Raw genomic sequence first — 17,134 nt, forward strand, 5'->3', positions numbered from 1 at the left:
TCCGATCGGTTGTTTTTAAATAAGATGTTCTCTGTTCAAATAAGCTTAGACACATTTTGTCTTCCAGTCGGAAATGTTGCTAAAGCTGTTAGCAACATGCTGCTAGGCACATTGCGAGAAGTGCGCTGTGAACCGCACTTGAAAATTTAATGAGAGGCACTTGAAACGCTAATCACATGTAAGTGAAGCACAGTCAGTCCAGGTTTACCCTCCAGGAACACACAATTTACTCAAGGGACTGGGAATTTACGCAGCTAACGAGATCCTCAATGAAGGCGGAAAACGAGGCAGGAAACAATTTTATTTAAGAGGCGTGGTTGCCAACTCAAATGGAGTAATACTCGAGGGTTGCATTTGCAGGATTGCATTGTTCAATTTTTATTATTTCATAACTCACAAAATATTTGACTGTACAATAGAAAACTTAAGCATAAACACAATTGAATACAAAAAAACTACGTGTAGGTTGGTTCTTTTTTTTAATGTACACACACTTAAGATCTAAATCGTAAATCGTATCTTTCGTAAACTATATCACAAGGCCTTGGCCGAAAGAATAAAACTTAGCATATTATATTTTTCACCTATCGTTCCCTTTGCAGTTCGATAAATCCCTATGCTCTAATAAAATTCCCCCTTTTTTTAATTACTAACTATGCCTCAAAGTTCTTGGCCTGCAGACTTTTTAAGATGCCCAGCAATTGGAGGGACTCGAGAGGCTCAAAGTCATCCGCATAACGCACTGCGGAGGATTTGACCAAATGTCGCTCCCTGGGCATGTCAAGGGTTAACGGCAACTGCTCCGCCATCACCGAATGATGTGTGATGAGTGCCTTTAGGGTGCTAAATTGTTTCTTGGCGCCTTTCAGGCTGTACATCTCGTTGCGGCTGCACTGCACCGCATACGATTTCACCTTGTGGTCGAGACGCAGACAGAGCTCAAAGCTGCGAGGCGTGCTGCGGCGCAGCAGGAAGCTGCCCGGTGTTGCCTGCTGCAGATGCTCCTGTGCCGCCTTGGCCGTGATGCGTGGCTGATACCAGGCGCACTGCAACAACTCCGGCTCCTCGCCCTCATCCTCCTCATCGTCCGTGTTGATGTTGTAGCGCTGTGTTGCACGTTTCTTGGGCGTGCCACGTCGCTTGCCACTGTTGCTGTTGCTGCTTTCGTTCAACAGTTGACAGCAATCGGAGATGCCAGCATCGGAATCCACCTGCTCTGGTGGCGCCTCCTCGCTGCCGCTGGAATCGCTCGGTTGACTGCTCTGCCAACAGTTGAGCGACAGCAGCGACTTCTGTGGCGACTTGTTGTTGTGGGCGCGCTTGGGCGTGGCATTGCTGGAGCTGCAGCTGCAACTGTCGGCCACCAGCTCCTCTTCGTCTTCCTCCGCGTCTGCCTGGTACGAGGAGTCGAGAAGGTCCTGCTAAACAAATTAAATTTGATTAGTTAATCTTAAAGTCCTTCTTTTTAAAAACTATTAATACTAATTTTGCATTTATATGTACATATTATTATATATTTTTAAATTGTTAAATTAAATTTAATTTTTCGAGAAAGTCCTTGATAAGAAGTAAATTTTGATTTGTTGAACAGTGGACTATTATTATTAATTTTTTTTCTTTAAAATTTTATTTCTATTTATTTATCATTCTAGTTCCTAATTAAAATTTATTTTTACTTTTGTACATGTAAAATGATATAATTTTCTAGTTTTAATTTTTCGAGAAGGTCATTGATAAGAAATTTTGATCAGATAACTCTTATAATTTTTCTTTAACTTTTCAAATATAATTTTTTAGTTTAAATAGTTTTTAATTTAAATGTTTATTTAAAACTAAAAATTTTTAAATCAAATCAATTTTCTAATATTAATTTCTCTCTTAGTTCACGTTAAATAAATAAAAACTAGTTTATAAAATTTCTTACACACCTCATCATAATCGCTGGTTGCCTCTTCCTCGGTCTGTCTGTGCTGCGAGGGATGCGCGAATAGTTTGCGCTGCAGAAAGTTCTTCATGCTGTCATAGACTTTATGCGTGCGACTCTGAACTGCAGGCTCTTCAGCTGTTGTTGTTGTTGTTGCAGCAGCAGCTGTTGTTGTTGTTGTTGTTGGCTGCAACTTCAGTTTGTTGCTCCATTGTTGACACTTCTTGAAGGCCAAGTCAAGATTTTTGCCGGCATTTGTGTTGCTCGAGCAATAGATGTCCGTGTAGCTCGGACAATTGATTGCATTGCGTAACTGTGGGGAGAATGAAGCAAAGAGAAAAGATAAAAACCGTGATTAGTTTTGGTCAAGTCAACTTGCCACAAGAGAATGTGAGAATAAAAGAGCTGCTCTACTACCTGAAAAATCTACAAAACAAAGAGTCGTATTTCAGTCGCTTATGTAACTAGCATAGACAAAAGGATGTCGAGTCCTTTATTTTCTCTTTTTGGCCTGATAACACACATACATATTATGCGCATTTTATTTCACAGTTACCGCTGCTGTTCTCTTGCTCACTCTTTCTATTTTATTCGGTTTCTACTTTTGCTATTGTCAGCATATCTCCCTGAGCTGCTAATGCCTTTGGTTCACCACTGTTGTTGTTGTTGCTGTTGTTGTCGTGATATCCTTGTAATGCGCTTGTTACAACTCTTCATTGTTCTGTAATTTGCCTGTTTTCACTTGCGTTGTTTGCTTTTCATTTGCCCCATAAAATATGCATATGCTAAAAGGAAAAAGGTCCTGTTGCCTGGGGCTACTTTTTCATGTCATATGGTCATTACCAAGTTGAGTTGCTCCTCTTAGCATTTGCTATGGGAAATCATCTCGTTTAACAACTTGCTCGATATTGCTTCCTGATCAGCCTCCCCTCTTCAATTCCAAATCCGTCGCCCGCTTGTTGACACACCCCTTTTTGGCACTTGGGCACACAATGCGAGTCCATTCACCTATGCAAAAGTATTCAATAAATTGTCGAAAAGTGCGTTCGAGTGTGCAATGCACTCCAAAATCAACTCAAGCAGAGTGAGAGGCAGAGAGAGAGAGCGAGAGCGAGAGAGGGGGAGTACAATACAATGACACTTCAGCACGCACATACGCACACACTCATTGCGAGTGTGGATAATAAAATGGCAAAATAATGAGCATTCAATGGAGTTGCTCAGCAGGACAATGACAGTCCAGGTAGCCATCCTCATAAAAAATGAGTCTGAGCGTTAAGCCAAATTGAAATTGATTGAATTTGATTGAAATTGAACATGGCATGGATTGCCAGACGATCCATAATCATAATGATGTTTTGTCTTGAGTGGCAGCGTCTTTCTCTATCATTCTTTTGTGTCTGTCTCTCCCTCTCTAGTGCCTGCTGTCAGTTTTCTCCGGAAAAACAACTGCTGCACTTCCGTGCTGCTTTAATTTGCATGCAGTATCGGAAATATATTGAATATTTCGTGCATGTTTTAAAATTACCCACAAACTGTTGGCCATTAATTCAAAGCCAACAAGCCGTGGCCAACTCTTTTGATGTGTTGGCCACGCACAGCACATAAATAAATCCGTTGAAAGCTGTGAGCCAAGTAAGCGGCGTGTAAGAAGCGTTAAAGTTTACCTTTTATCGGCTTAAATCAAACACAATGGCCAAATGGACGGAAAAACAGGCGTTTAATAGCCAGGCCAAAAAAAAAAAAAAAACGAAACGACACGAAAGAAAATACACAAATACATGATTTTTAATTTATGCAAGACAACTGAAATGATTATAGAGCAGAGACGCTTGAGTAGTAAATACAAGAGTGCGTGTACAGTGGCAGCCAAAAGGTGTTGCACCTTTTTCTCTTTATCTCTCTCTCTCTCTGTCTGTCTGTCTGTCTGTCTGTCTGTCTACGTTTGTGTGCGTGCTAATGCAATAATGATGGGGATGGATCGACGTAGCGTCTTAACGTTTTTTCTGATCCTGTCCTGCGGAAAGGTAACTCTAATTGATGATGAAGCATGGCCAGGGGCCATTTTCATTGTTTGGCCAGCGAGGTGTTAGCATATATTTTCGTAATCAAATTGTGTTACAATAAAAATGAACCGAGTTCAGGTAAATTCAAAATGGAACACCTTTATGCTGCCAGCTGACAACAACAAACAAGAGTCAAAGAGAGAGAGAACAACAATAGTGCTCTCTGCCCGGGGGCACATTTACCAACTTCTTTGAAAAACAGTTGTTAGTTTTCCATTTATTGTGCATTTAGAGAGAGAGCGAGAGAGAGTGGTATTGAGGTACCCAAAGAAATTAGTTGAAGTGGACACGGCATGAGTTGCGCCTTTTCGTTGCCTGATGAATTTATTGAAATGTTCAAAATGTTGCCTTTTGTTAAGGTTCTTGCTTTTGGGTATAAATAAAACCTTTGAATTGAGAAAGCACTTGAACCACACGCGGCATATGCACAAATTTTATGCTGGAAAATCAAACAGCTGCTCAAGTGGTTCAATAAAACCACCCTGAAAGTGGTATGCAATCCACACGCAATGCCAATCAGTGTAGCAACCGCAAAAACCGCCAACAACTACAGCCGAATTGCAGCTAACTTGGAAAGTATCTATAACTATTAGCTAGTTCTATTTGTGAAGAAAAAACATGCAATAAAACTAAATGTATCTATTTATATTCATGGAATATACTTAAGATGCAGCTAAATGTATCCATAAGCAGCTAACTAAAAAAGTATCTATAACTATTAGTTAGCTCTATTTGTATGCGAAGAAAAAAACACTCAATATAACTAAATGTATCTATAGTCATGGAGTATACTTAAGATGTAGTTAAATGTATATATTAGCAGCTAACTGAAAAAGTATCAATAACTATTAGTTAGCTCTATTTGTATGCGAAGAAAATACACACAATAAAACTGAAAGTATCTATACTCATAGAATATACTTAAGATGCAGGTAAATGTGTCTATAAGTTCTAGGCCATTTTTCAAGACTTGCAGCTAACCTAAAATATTTTTAAAAATATTATCTTGGTCTAGTTGTGTCTATTAAATAGATTTAAATTAAATGTATCTTTGTCTAGCTTGCAACTAACTAAAATGTATCTAAAACTATTGCTTGCTCCATTTATATCAGTATCTGTAGCTGTGGCATGTCAACTATGCTCAGATACAGCTGTAAATTAGTTATATGCAACAGCAACTTGGCTATTTGAATATTTGAAAGACACATTTTGTTGTACGCTGCCAGCTAATTTGACAGTTTTATGCCACACCAAAAAGTTCGACATAATCCACACACATACACACACACACACACACACACGTGTCTCAGGGCTTTCAAAATGTCAGAGAAGGGAGTGAGAGATATAGATGGAACTGTGACTAGTTTATGACATTTTGTGGAACACGCGTCTATCTGCCCCTGCGGTGTATTTGAAAATTTATGAACTCGGTATTTTTCTTCTCTCTCTACTTCTTCTTAGAAGGAGGTGGAGGAGGAGGGGGGACTACTACTTAAATATGTGTGCGGGGAAAAGTTTAGGAAACTTCTGCCCCGAAAAACTATCGTAAAATGATTTTAACATTTTTTTCCACTAATTTCATTTTATGCCGAGGTAAAAATGTAAAATGTTTATAGTTTATAGTTTCTGGCTGGTTTGGTTTTGATATGCTGTATCTATTTGGAACCTGCAATTAGCGTAGCATTCGCTGGAAAATCCTTTGTTTAGACACATAGACAGACATCTGTGGCATGTGGCATGTGGCATTGTGTAGTCGCTTTATTGTCGGTTTTTTTTTATTTTAACGCCGTTCGACACGTTTTTTGTTCACATTTTTATAGGTGTAAAAAATGGGGTCATATCAAACGCTTTTCAAATTGAGCTGTTGGTTAGCTTATTTTTGTATTTTTTTTTTATGGGAATTTAAAAAATAACAAAAAAACATTTTGATGAGTTTATTAAATGCAAATTAAAATTGTTGAAATTTTTTAATTGTATTTTATGGGCATTTTTTATGTGGGCAGATGCATGGGAATCTCTGAGAAAAGAAGATGTATCTTTGTTGAAGTCGTTGTCTCAAGAGGCAGATGAAGATATGCAGATTGAAAGTGCAATGAACTTGGGAATTGTTTATGGTAATGAAATAAAAATAATAGAAATATTAATAAGGTGCTTCAACATTGAAATGAATTTACATAACTTTTTTTATGGTCAATGATAGAGTTGCCTTTTGTTTAAGCATATTTTAAAAATGTTGAGCTCTCGACAGCTTTGGTCAGTTCTTCTACAACAATGTCTAGCCACATTTTTAGTTTGGCTAATAGTTTTTTCCAGTCTCCCTCTCTCTCTCTCTCGCTCGCTTCTTCTTGCGCTTGTTCTGGCCATGTCTCTAATGCACACAAATCCTTGTGGAAGCCATATGAAACTCAAACAGCTCAACGAACGCGGCTCAGCACATGACGAGCTGATGATAACGATGATGTTGTCAGTTGTCCGTTGTCCGTTGTTACTGTTGTTGTTGTTGGTCAGACGTTGATGGCTAGACCATAAGCATAGTAAACCCCCATCTAAACTATTTGTTGGCCTGGCCAACAGACAGCGGGTGTTATGTTGATTAGGAAGGAGGGAATTGACGTTGTTGGATTGCCGTTGAAAGCTTTTCTCTTTCTTATTTTTATTTGTATTTCTATTTTTTTTTTTTTGCATATTTGCATTACATTTTCCTGGCGTGGCATGTGGCAACAACAGCAACGAGAGCAAGTGAGAGAGAATGAAAAAAAACGAAGCGAAAATTTATATTGAGTCGAGCGTAAAAATAACAATGCAGACGGGCAGACGGCATGAAAATAAGTGAAATTGTTGTTTACTCAAAACGACAGGGCAGTCAAATTGAGCGAGGGGGGTAGATTGAGGGGACAATGTAAAGGAGGGGAATTTGCGGTGCAATATGGAGCATAAATTACAACAATGCATGCAATGCGCCGACGACGAAGCCGTCGCCAGTCATTTAATTATGCTCATCAATTTGCAGCAGTCGCCAGCGCCAAAGTAAAAGCTGACGTTGCAGTTGCATTTGGCCATAAATCTTAACGAGGCCAAGCACTTCAGTTCAGTTGGTTTGCTTTTATGGAAATTTCAAAATTAAATGCACTTAAAAGCGGCGCAATTAATTTTCAACGCTCAAACAGACTACTTAGAAATCAAAATTCAAACCCCAAAAACATAGCATGACATGTGTAATATTATTTATAAACACACTGCTAGCCATGCATATATAGACACTTGTATAGCTGTACTTGCATTAATCATTGCCCTTGAAAGCAGGCTGTAAGCATTAAAATACCTCTGAATTTAAATGCTTCACTCATTGCTGCTAATCGCTGCACGTTCTCAAAGTTAATTTAAATTTAGACAGAGCTCATATCAAATTATGAGGCAGATCTATAAGAATGTGTGTGTGTGTGTGTGTATTTGTGTGTTTGCCACTTAGGGAGGGTGTCGAAGCGACTCCAGACTCCATTAGCTCCACTCTATATAGACTGTGTATCTGTCTTTGTATCTGATTCCGAGCACAGTCACTGCCTCTGTCTTTGTCGGAGCGTCTGTCAATTTCTGCTTGCATTTCGCCAACAAATTAAATTTCCCTTAGTTGAAAGAAAAGCAGAGAATAAAAAGTGTTTATCTTTGCTTAATTGTTTTAGATTTTAATCTGGCAATATGGTCGTTGAGTTCGGCGTCCACTTGGGCTCATTCTGGCGACATATGGTCGAGTTTGGTACTCTGTTGCTAACATTTCTGTGACAACTTTATTAGTTTTGTTTTAATGTGTGTGTGTGGTGTGTTTGTGTGTGTGTCTGTGTGTGGTGTGTGCACTTTGTCTGCAGTTTGTTGCCTTATCGTTTGACCCGCAATACGCGCGTCGCCTTTTCGCCTGTTTCAAGTGAAACTCGAACAAACTAATTGAAAACGTTTGTCAGCGACTGTAAACAGAAATGTTTTGTCTCTGTCTCTCTCTTCCTCTTTCTTTTACTCTGCGTCTGCATTTCGTTTGTCTTGCCAATAAATGTTTTAGTCTAAAATTTTTCGGTTCGTTTGCTGATAACGGATGTGTTGGCGACGTCGACGACAACGATGGCGGCATGTGGAAATCTTCGTCTGAGGTGACGAACGATTTATGCCGGATAGACGTGCTTATAAACGAAATTTTCGGTTTTGGGCTTTTCGAAAAGATCTAAGGGATTTTCGTAATAAGCTAGACAGATACTAGAATGAGGTGCTACAAATGGAGTTCGATTTTAAATAAAGGAAAGGAAGTGTCAGCAATAAATTCGAGTATACCTTTAAAAGGCAAATAATTTATTTGTTTTCAAAGTTATAATTAATTAAAAAAAAATATACTGTTCTCCCTTTAGTTTCAATAAATCTCTTTATCGTCAGATATTAATGCTGAATACAATAAAGATAGCTTTGGAATCGATTTAGTCATTCTTATAAAATAATTAAGGATCCTTCGCTTCTTTAAAATCAACAAATTATTATAGAGTAGTAGTACTAGATTGAAATGACTTATTTCACGCAAGAATTTCATTTAAATTTTTGGAGAAGAGTTTAGAAAAAGAATAAAAATAATTTTATTGAAATTGTTTATGTTGTTCCTACTACAAACCTAAGAAATTTAAGTATTTATTCGAAGTACATCAATTGTCTCCTTAGTTCTATCTAAAGTAGAGTATTCGTGGAACTCTCCTTCACTTCAACTATCAGGTTCATTTGTGATTTTCAAAAGATTCTTTTGACATTTCACGCTTGCTTCTTCTAGTAAAATCAATTCCCGCGGAGTAAGTACGAATAGAAGACACACCCACAAGAGTGGTAGCAACAATAGTCGCTTGTTTCGGAGACAATCCTTTAGGGAGCTGGCTGAAACAACACCTACAACAACAATATTTTCATAGATCAAAACAAAACATGAACGCAAGAAGCAGAGACAGTGATATGAAAAGAGAGGGAGAGAGGAGAGAAGTACAATGAGATAAAGTGCCTCGGACCACGGATGGGTGTCAATTCCGGTGAAAAATGACAAGCGAAACAATGAAATGAAAATGATGATGAAAAATGCACAGCAAAGCAATAGAACTCAGATACGAGATGATAAAAGATGCAGAAGGCAGAAGCCAAAACGCAAACTGTCATGCAGTTTGAAATTACAAACTTTTTCTTTATCTTTTTCTCCTCATTTTGTGATTGTTGTTGTATTTTCTTGAACCTCAACAAATATTTTGAAACTGACAGTCAAACAAGAGATTAGAGAGATTTGACTTGGGAATACAGGTAGCTGGGTAAGAGCTTAATTAAGGCATTTGACTAATCAGCTTTGGCATCGCATCGGTCACCCTTCCCCCTTCTCCCCCTCTCTATAAACCCGGTCAGCTAACGGCACCCAGACGTCGCCATTTATAGTCTGATATCTGGCTAGTTAGCGCTTATCACAGATCAAACAAGAATACAAATACGAAATACAAATAACATATGTGTATAAATATACTTAAATGCGTTTAGTTCAATCAATCATTATCTTTATGAGTCAACATATGTTTTCCATGTTCCCAGTTCCATATTCAATGTTTGCTTTATCGATAGGAAACACTCGACGCAGTTTTTCGCTTTGATTTATACGATTTTGTTTCAAAATCTCTGCAGTTCTCAGCTCTCTCCCATTCTCTTTCTCCCCCTCTCTCTCTCTCTCTCTCTCTTTGATTTAATTCTCAGTTTGTTAGCTTAACGCTTTAGCCTTCAGTTTGATTTAGTTTTTATGCAAATCATATTTATTTGATTATATTTGATTTAGTGTGCGGCTGATTTACGTCGACAGTCGACTTTATTATGCTTTGTTGTCCCTCCAACAACGCGTAGTTGTCATTGTTGTTGTTGTTGTTGTGGTTGCTGCTATCTCTGACACTAAATCATTTTAATTGTTGTCATTCGTGTTTTGAATTTCATTGCAGCTCCCTCTACTGCTCTTCCCGCCCCTTTTTCACTCCTCCCCACATTTATGCAGTGCCATATGAACTTCGAGTGCGTGTTCTGTTTTTTTACGTGGGATTTTTTTTTTTTTTTTTTGAAGTTAACAGATTACTGTTGTCGGTGGAATTTGTGGGATTCTATAACTTTGCATATCAATGGGGAATTACCAACTTTTATCTTTACAAAGAGGTGTAGAAAAGTGCATTTGCTTTTTTCTATACCATTTATAATCTGTTCTATGGTTACTTTTAGATAAGCTATTTGTTTTCAGTATAAATATGGCATCTTCATATCTTTTTTGAGAAGTGCTTTCATTTTATAAATATACTCTCTATATTGAAGTCTGAATTTCAGTTTTTCTGTGAGTAAAATTACCTTTATAGATAAATTGTCTTTCTTATAAACAATTTATGTGATTAAAATATTATATTTCTTACTAATTAATGAATTCTGTAACCGAAACATGTTCTTTTTTTTTTACTGACTTTAATTTTCTCTATAAAAATCAAAGTAATACAATCCCCATATTATTCTATTGAAATATCATATTACCAATTCCAATATCACAAAATCTTGTCAACCTATTAATTACCCATACAGCTCTAGATATTGCTCTTCTTAATTTTTTAAGATCTCTATGCTCCTTTTGCTTATCTTTAACTTAGGCTGTATTCCTGTCAACACTTACCATCTTGGCCTTATCATGTGGCTTCTTTTGTGTATCCTTTTTGCGCTTGTTGCCACTTTCCAAGGCGCCAAAGCGATTGTACTGAAACAGACGACCCATTTTGTGTGTTCTACTGTTTACAATTTTAATAAACAACGTTTTTGTTGATATTGCTGTTGGTTGTTGTTGCTCGTTGTCTATTCACACACACACACACACACACACACACGCACAAATACACGCAGAATGTGCAAAAGTTTTGAAACACAGACGCGTGCTCGTAATATCCACAAACTTATTGCGTTGTTTCCACAAAAGAACAGAGCAACTGTTTCAAGTGTTCAATAACGTTGTGTAAAGTTGAGTCGAGTTGAATCGAATAGTATCGGGTATATTTTGTATATATATATATATGTGCCGGGTACCGGGAGCGTTGCTAGCGATCAGCGCGACGGTCGCAGAGGGAATGATGGGCCACAACTGAGTGCATTCGAAAAAGTACAACGGAAAATGAGCACGACTGAGAGCGCGGCAGAGAGCAGAGAGGCAGCGGCAGAGGCAGCGGCAGAGGCAAAGCAACAGTCAGCAATAACTACAACAACAACAACAACAGCGCACAAGGGAGGCAAAGCAGCGACAGCGACAGCGGCAGCAGCAGAGACAGAGATACAAATTTCATGTCAGGGCGGCGACGGCGACGACGACGGCGACGTCGATGTTCGTTGTCGACGTCACAAACGGCGTTGTTCATGCAACGCTGCCGCTGCCACACAGCATTTACCGCTAGCTCACAATGTGCGCTTGTGTGTGTGTGTGTGTGAGCACAACACTCAAACACACAGATACAGCTAGAACTAAAGAAAATACTAACCAACGCACACACACACACACACACACACAAACACTCACTCACAGCGACAGGGCTGAAAAATAGAAAAGAAAAACCACTCAACAAAAAGCGAAATGAGAAAAATTTACTACGACGAATATACACTGCACAAAAAAAAAGAGACGAAGCAGTAGAAAGAACTAAATAAACTTCATTTTGGGCAGACGGCAAAGTGAATGGAAATGAAATGAGAGAAGAGACTCTGTGAGTTGTAGTTGAAGGCAGAGACTCGAACTCGAACTCGAACTCGGAAACGGACGTGGATTCAGATTCAGATTCAGATTCTCATTTTGAGTGACTGACGCAGGGTGACTGAAGGGTGGTTCAGAGCGTCTCGTCAACAAGTTGAGTGGGTGGTGCAATTTGTTGCCCCTTGGGCGGCACATTCAATTTCACGTACCGCATTCATTTGACCAAACGGCGGATCAGACTCTGACTTTTCATTTTCAGTTACGAGTTACGAGTTACGACTATTGACGTCTCTATATAGCGCTGTCTCTTTTGCTTAACTCTATAGCTATCTCTATTTGTATCTGTATCTGTATCTGTATCTGTATCGCTGTCATTGTATGTGTGCTCCACATTTCGCTACTTCATTTGCCTGCTGCACATTTCATTTCAGCTTTTGCCTATTTGCTTAACGTACTCACATGTTGTTGTTGTTGTTGCTGCTGTGCTACTTGTTGTTGCCCCTGCCCCTGCCACGTGGAGGAAGCGCTGCATCATCGTTCTATTTTTATACCCTGAGCCCATTGAAAATGGGCAAAAAAGGGTATAATGTGTTTGGCAGAATGTATGTAACAGGCAGAAGGAGGGGTGGCAGACCCCATAAAGTATATATATTCTTGATCAGGATCAACAGCCGAGTCGATCTAGCCCTGTCCGTCTGTCTGTCCGTCTGTCCGTCTGTCTGTCCGTCTGTTTGAACGCGTCGATCTCAGAGACTGTAAGTGCTAGAGACTTCAAATTTGGAATGCAGGTTTGTGAATACCATACGCAGGTCAAGTTTGTTTCCAATTTTTGATGCCACGCCCCCTTCGCCCACAAATTGAAAAATAACGATTTACAGGCGCAATTTTGACATAGCACTCCCTAACTGAACAATCAGTTGAGAAGTATGCGTATTAAACGACCCTGAAAATTTCAAAGCGATTGACCCATAAATAAAGAAGTTATTTCGGAATTTAGATTTAGTTGAATAATTACATTTGGATGGCAAATCAAACGTGCGAGCGAGACAGCATGTTCACGTTTGTATGCAAGGCGCACAAACACAGTAAGAAATAGTACCAATTTTCTTTTGTGCTTCGATTTCAAGTACTATATGACCTAGAGACTTCAAATTTGTTATGTAGGTTCCTGGATACCATACGCAGGTCAAGTTTGTTTCCAATTTTTGATGCCACGCCTCCTTCGCCCACAAATTGAAAAATAACGATTTACAGGCGCAATTTTTGACATAGCACTCCCTAACTGAACAATCAGTTGAGAAGTAAGTCTATTAAACGACCCTGAAAATTTCAAAGCGATTGACCCATAAATAAAGAAGTTATTTCGGAATTTAGATTTAGTTGAATAATTACATTTGGATGGCAAATCAAACGTGCGAGCGAGACAGCATGTTCACGTTTGTATGCAAGGCGCGCACAAAGACAGAACGAATAAGTACCCATTTTTTTTTTGGTACCAAATAAGAATTAAGCGATAAGCAAAAATATTATCGATATCATGTAATGAAAATGTTAATGTATAATTTATGTATATACAAATATACAATTTGATTGAAATATAATTGTGTTAATATATAAATATGTATTTTTGCATGGCAAAAATCAGCAGAAGCTGATAGCTATGTATGTATGAAATTGCATGAGAGAAATAGCGATCATTTTGCAGCACTACTCTTGCATCTTTGCCGAGCACTGAAAGCTGCAAAATAATAATTTTAATTATTAATATTTTCGATTCCTTACACATATATATAATAAGTATCTGCTTATTATCGTTGTAAAAAAAAGCTTAGCATTTTCCGCTTTAAGAATCTCATAAAATTAGACATTGCCTTTTATTTCAAATTTCGCGCGCACTGCAGCAGCCTTTGGCAGGCTTGAATTTGTTGCGTAAGTGGGAGAGAGTGAGAGACGAAAATGGGTGCTGCCAGATTGCAGGCTGAGCAAAGTTGTAGTTTGTGGCTACTCTTGACACACGCTTCATCGATTGCAAGCGATTACGATTACGACTTGCGATTTACCAATTTATCAATTTCTAATTAATTTTAAACAAGTTTATTATATTAAAGTTTATTATATTAAACTTATTTAAAATTAATTAGAAATTGATAAATTGGTAAATCGCAAGTCGTAATCGTAATCGAGTGATGTATTAGTTCAGTGAGGCATTAATAACGTAGTCTGCAGTGATAAGCACAGTGACTTCAGAAAACCGAAAGTTGTTCATAGTTTCGCGTGTGTAATTTTTGATACCTGAGCCCATTGAAAATGGGCAACAATCAACTTTATAAAGAGGACATGGGCTCAGGGTATCCTACTGTCGAGCGTGCTCGACTGTAGCCACACCTCACCGCGAGCGAAGGAGCCAGGTAGGCGAGCGAAGCGAGCAGGGGGCGGAGCCCCCTTGTTTTTTTTAGTTTTTCCAAAAGTATTTTTTGCATTTTTTTTTTTTGTGCTTGAGCATAAAATAAACACAAAAACTTTGCAGTCTCATTCAGGAGCAGAAAGGATGCCTTTTTGGAACTACCTCTCTCTGTCTGTCGCTCTCTCTGGCTTTGTCCAACTTCAACGTTTCATTTGCACACTGTGCCACGCCCCCGCACCGCCTTCTCCACCGCTTTTGCTTGCTGCATGTGTCCGTAATTATCATTATCCTTTTGCTACTCGTTTTGTGCTTTTCATTTCGCTGTTTATATGGCCAACTATGGCACTTTAATTGAAGTCAATTTTTTCTACTTTGTGGCTGGCTGTGGCAACTTTTGCTGCAACCATCTACGTCTCTGACTTGCCATTTTGTTGCAAGTCCATGGCGCCATTTTCATTGAAAATTATTCTGCAACTTATTAGCACCTCCGCAAATTATGAGTTTCGGTGTGGCATTCAAGTTTTTGTGGCTTGTTTACGAGCTCGCCGCATTTTTAATTGAGTTGCCATCTGGCTTGAGGTTGAGATTCAGCTCAACTGACTGAGAGCAGACAGAGAGAGAGAATATGTAGAGAAAGCGAGACTGTGCTTGCTTTTGTTGCTTAATTAGCTCAACGGTATGGCTAAGGACATGGACATGGACATGGACAGCACTTTGCATGCCACGGCCAGAGGCAACTGCGTTGTAAACGTTGTGGTTATTCAGCAAGAGGATGCACTTAATTGAAACAGTTTGCTTGGCAAACTGTGTACACAGTTTGGATTTACCAACAGCACAAAGAGATCCCCAAAGCTAACCAGACTTTCATATACGAGAGGTGTATAAAAACTTTGTCTTCTTCACTATAAAACTACTTGCAGTTGATATTAAGGATATATTAGGGTCTCTTTTCGTTTATTTCTGTCTCAATAGCTGTAGAAGCAAAAAATGTGTACAAAGTAGACATTTCTTGGATGATTTCAAATCCATACAATATCGTTGAAAATAAATGTATATATATTCAAGCAATAGTTGCATACGTATTTGCTTTTATTGAAACATTTATTGGGTTATATTAAAGCCTATTAAATTCACTTTGCATTTTATTTCGAAGCAGCTGTTTAAATTTAAACAACATATTTACTAAGACTGCTAATATACAGGTCCTTTAAGGTCATAACTCCCAACAAAAACGGCTATAGCTTATTATTAATCCATTTTATTGTTGCCTTTCAGCTGTTGCCAGCAAAACAAAAAAAACAAAAAAAAACCGAAAACGTTCAAAAAATTACAAATTGGGGTAAGTTTGATACAGTTGAAATCTTATTACCCATATTTTGCACCCTGTATTATATAGAATATAATTTTTTATGGTCGCAACGCCCTCTCACAAATCCCTCGCTAAGGCTAAGGGAAATAATCAATGGTAAAGTCGTATTTAGCGAAATATGCTTTCAAATCTGAGCATTAAACCTCTGCTTATAATTAGATTATGACATTAATAAGTCGCTTTAACAAATGTTCAAATTTGGCAACCACCCAGGGCGAAGGGTGCAACAAAAGGGGAAAGGGGAAGGGCTTTTCGATATTTGGCAACAGTTGCGAAAATCGAAAATTGAATTTGTGCAGCGTTTAATATATTGCAGCTATCAATAGAAAAGCATTTGCAGGACACTCGAAGTGTCATTCATAAATCAAGTGCAACCCCTACGTTTTGCAGCTGAGCGGAGAACTATAAAGGATAACGAGTACTCCATACATATATGTGTGTTCCTCATGTGGCAAACTCAATTTCATTACATAAAAAGCTTTTCTTTTCTTTTATGCTTTTCCTTGCATGTTCTGCTTCTTTATGTTACGTGGCGTGACCTTTTACGTTGATTTGTCAAATTGTTTAGCCAGACAATTGCATAAATTTCATCTACTTTTTGATTTTTATTGCCAGCTGTAGTTACACACAAGCGCGCACACACACACACACACTCAGTTCTTCTTCTTTCTCTGTCGACACACAACAAAAGTGCTCTTAATGTTTGTCAATTATTTGCAGTAATTTGCAATATTTCTAAACGCTTTTGGCTGGGATTTTCAGTGCGATTGCTGCGAGTAAACTACCCTAAATTGTTTTTAATGGCCATTTGCACTTACATGACTGTTGACTGCACTACTCAGCATCGGTTTCAATTCCCAACACCCCCCTCTCTGTATCCTCCTCCCCTTCTAATGGCTTCATCATCATCATTTCAGTTTCAGTCTCAGTCTTTGGCAGCAATAAATGGCCTACAAGCACTCTCAACGCTGTTCTTGTTCTTGGCTTGTTTAATTTATGGCCGCAAATAAATGTTATTTATTTGGTCTTTAAAAATCAACAACATACAACTAAACAAATATGTTCGATCGACTAGATCGACTAGAGTTACATAGTTGTTTGGGGGGGACACTTTACTCAATGTGAGTAAATTAATTTTCCCATAGTTGAAACGTCATTAAGAAATCGCCAGGGGTGCTGCAAGTGTTAAAAATGTAGTTAAATCACTTCTTTAACAACAATTTGTTTAGTGAAAATGCATAAAAAATAGCCACAGGCAGCCCACATAACTCGAAAAAAATGTAATATAGCAGACTCCAAAGAGACTCCAGAAATTCAACTCATTTCATTTGCTTTTTTCATTGAGAAAATGTGGCCCGCGGTGTCTTTGTATGGCGTTGTTTTTTTTTTTTCTTATTTTTTAAATTTCCCTTTTATCTTTTACAAGTGACTCTGGCAATTATGTTTATAAATGATTTGTTAGGGTGGTCTGTTGGTCGATTCTTCAGTCGGTTCCTAAAGTGTTTGTCCGTATGCGGTAATCCTTCATTTCATATGCATCCAACGGCAATAAATAGTTGAAGAATTATGTGTGAAACCATTAAAATGTACTATAATTCTGTTGGCTCTGTGCATTGTCAAT

General features: G+C 38.3%; 1 protein-coding gene across 2 annotated transcripts; it reads right to left on the reverse strand.

Moving 5' to 3' along the window:
• Positions 1 to 348: 348 nt before the first annotated feature.
• Positions 349 to 11,136, reverse strand: LOC117788747. 2 transcript variants are annotated; one of them, XM_034627592.1, is made up of 3 exons: positions 10,682 to 11,136; positions 1,929 to 2,237; positions 349 to 1,418 (listed from the first exon to the last, which is right to left on the reverse strand). In XM_034627592.1, exons 1-3 carry the CDS (start codon positions 10,778 to 10,780, stop codon positions 654 to 656), a joined length of 1,173 nt encoding a protein of 390 aa, XP_034483483.1. In that variant the 5' UTR covers positions 10,781 to 11,136; the 3' UTR covers positions 349 to 653. The 2 variants fall into 2 exon arrangements, with proteins under 2 accessions (XP_034483483.1, XP_034483481.1); XM_034627590.1 differs by having other exon boundaries at positions 349 to 1,421.
• Between the last annotated feature and the right edge of the window lie 5,998 nt (positions 11,137 to 17,134).

The sequence above is a fragment of the Drosophila innubila genome (assembly GCF_004354385.1).
Source record: "Drosophila innubila isolate TH190305 chromosome 3L unlocalized genomic scaffold, UK_Dinn_1.0 0_D_3L, whole genome shotgun sequence".
Classification (NCBI taxonomy): Eukaryota; Metazoa; Arthropoda; class Insecta; order Diptera; family Drosophilidae; genus Drosophila; species Drosophila innubila.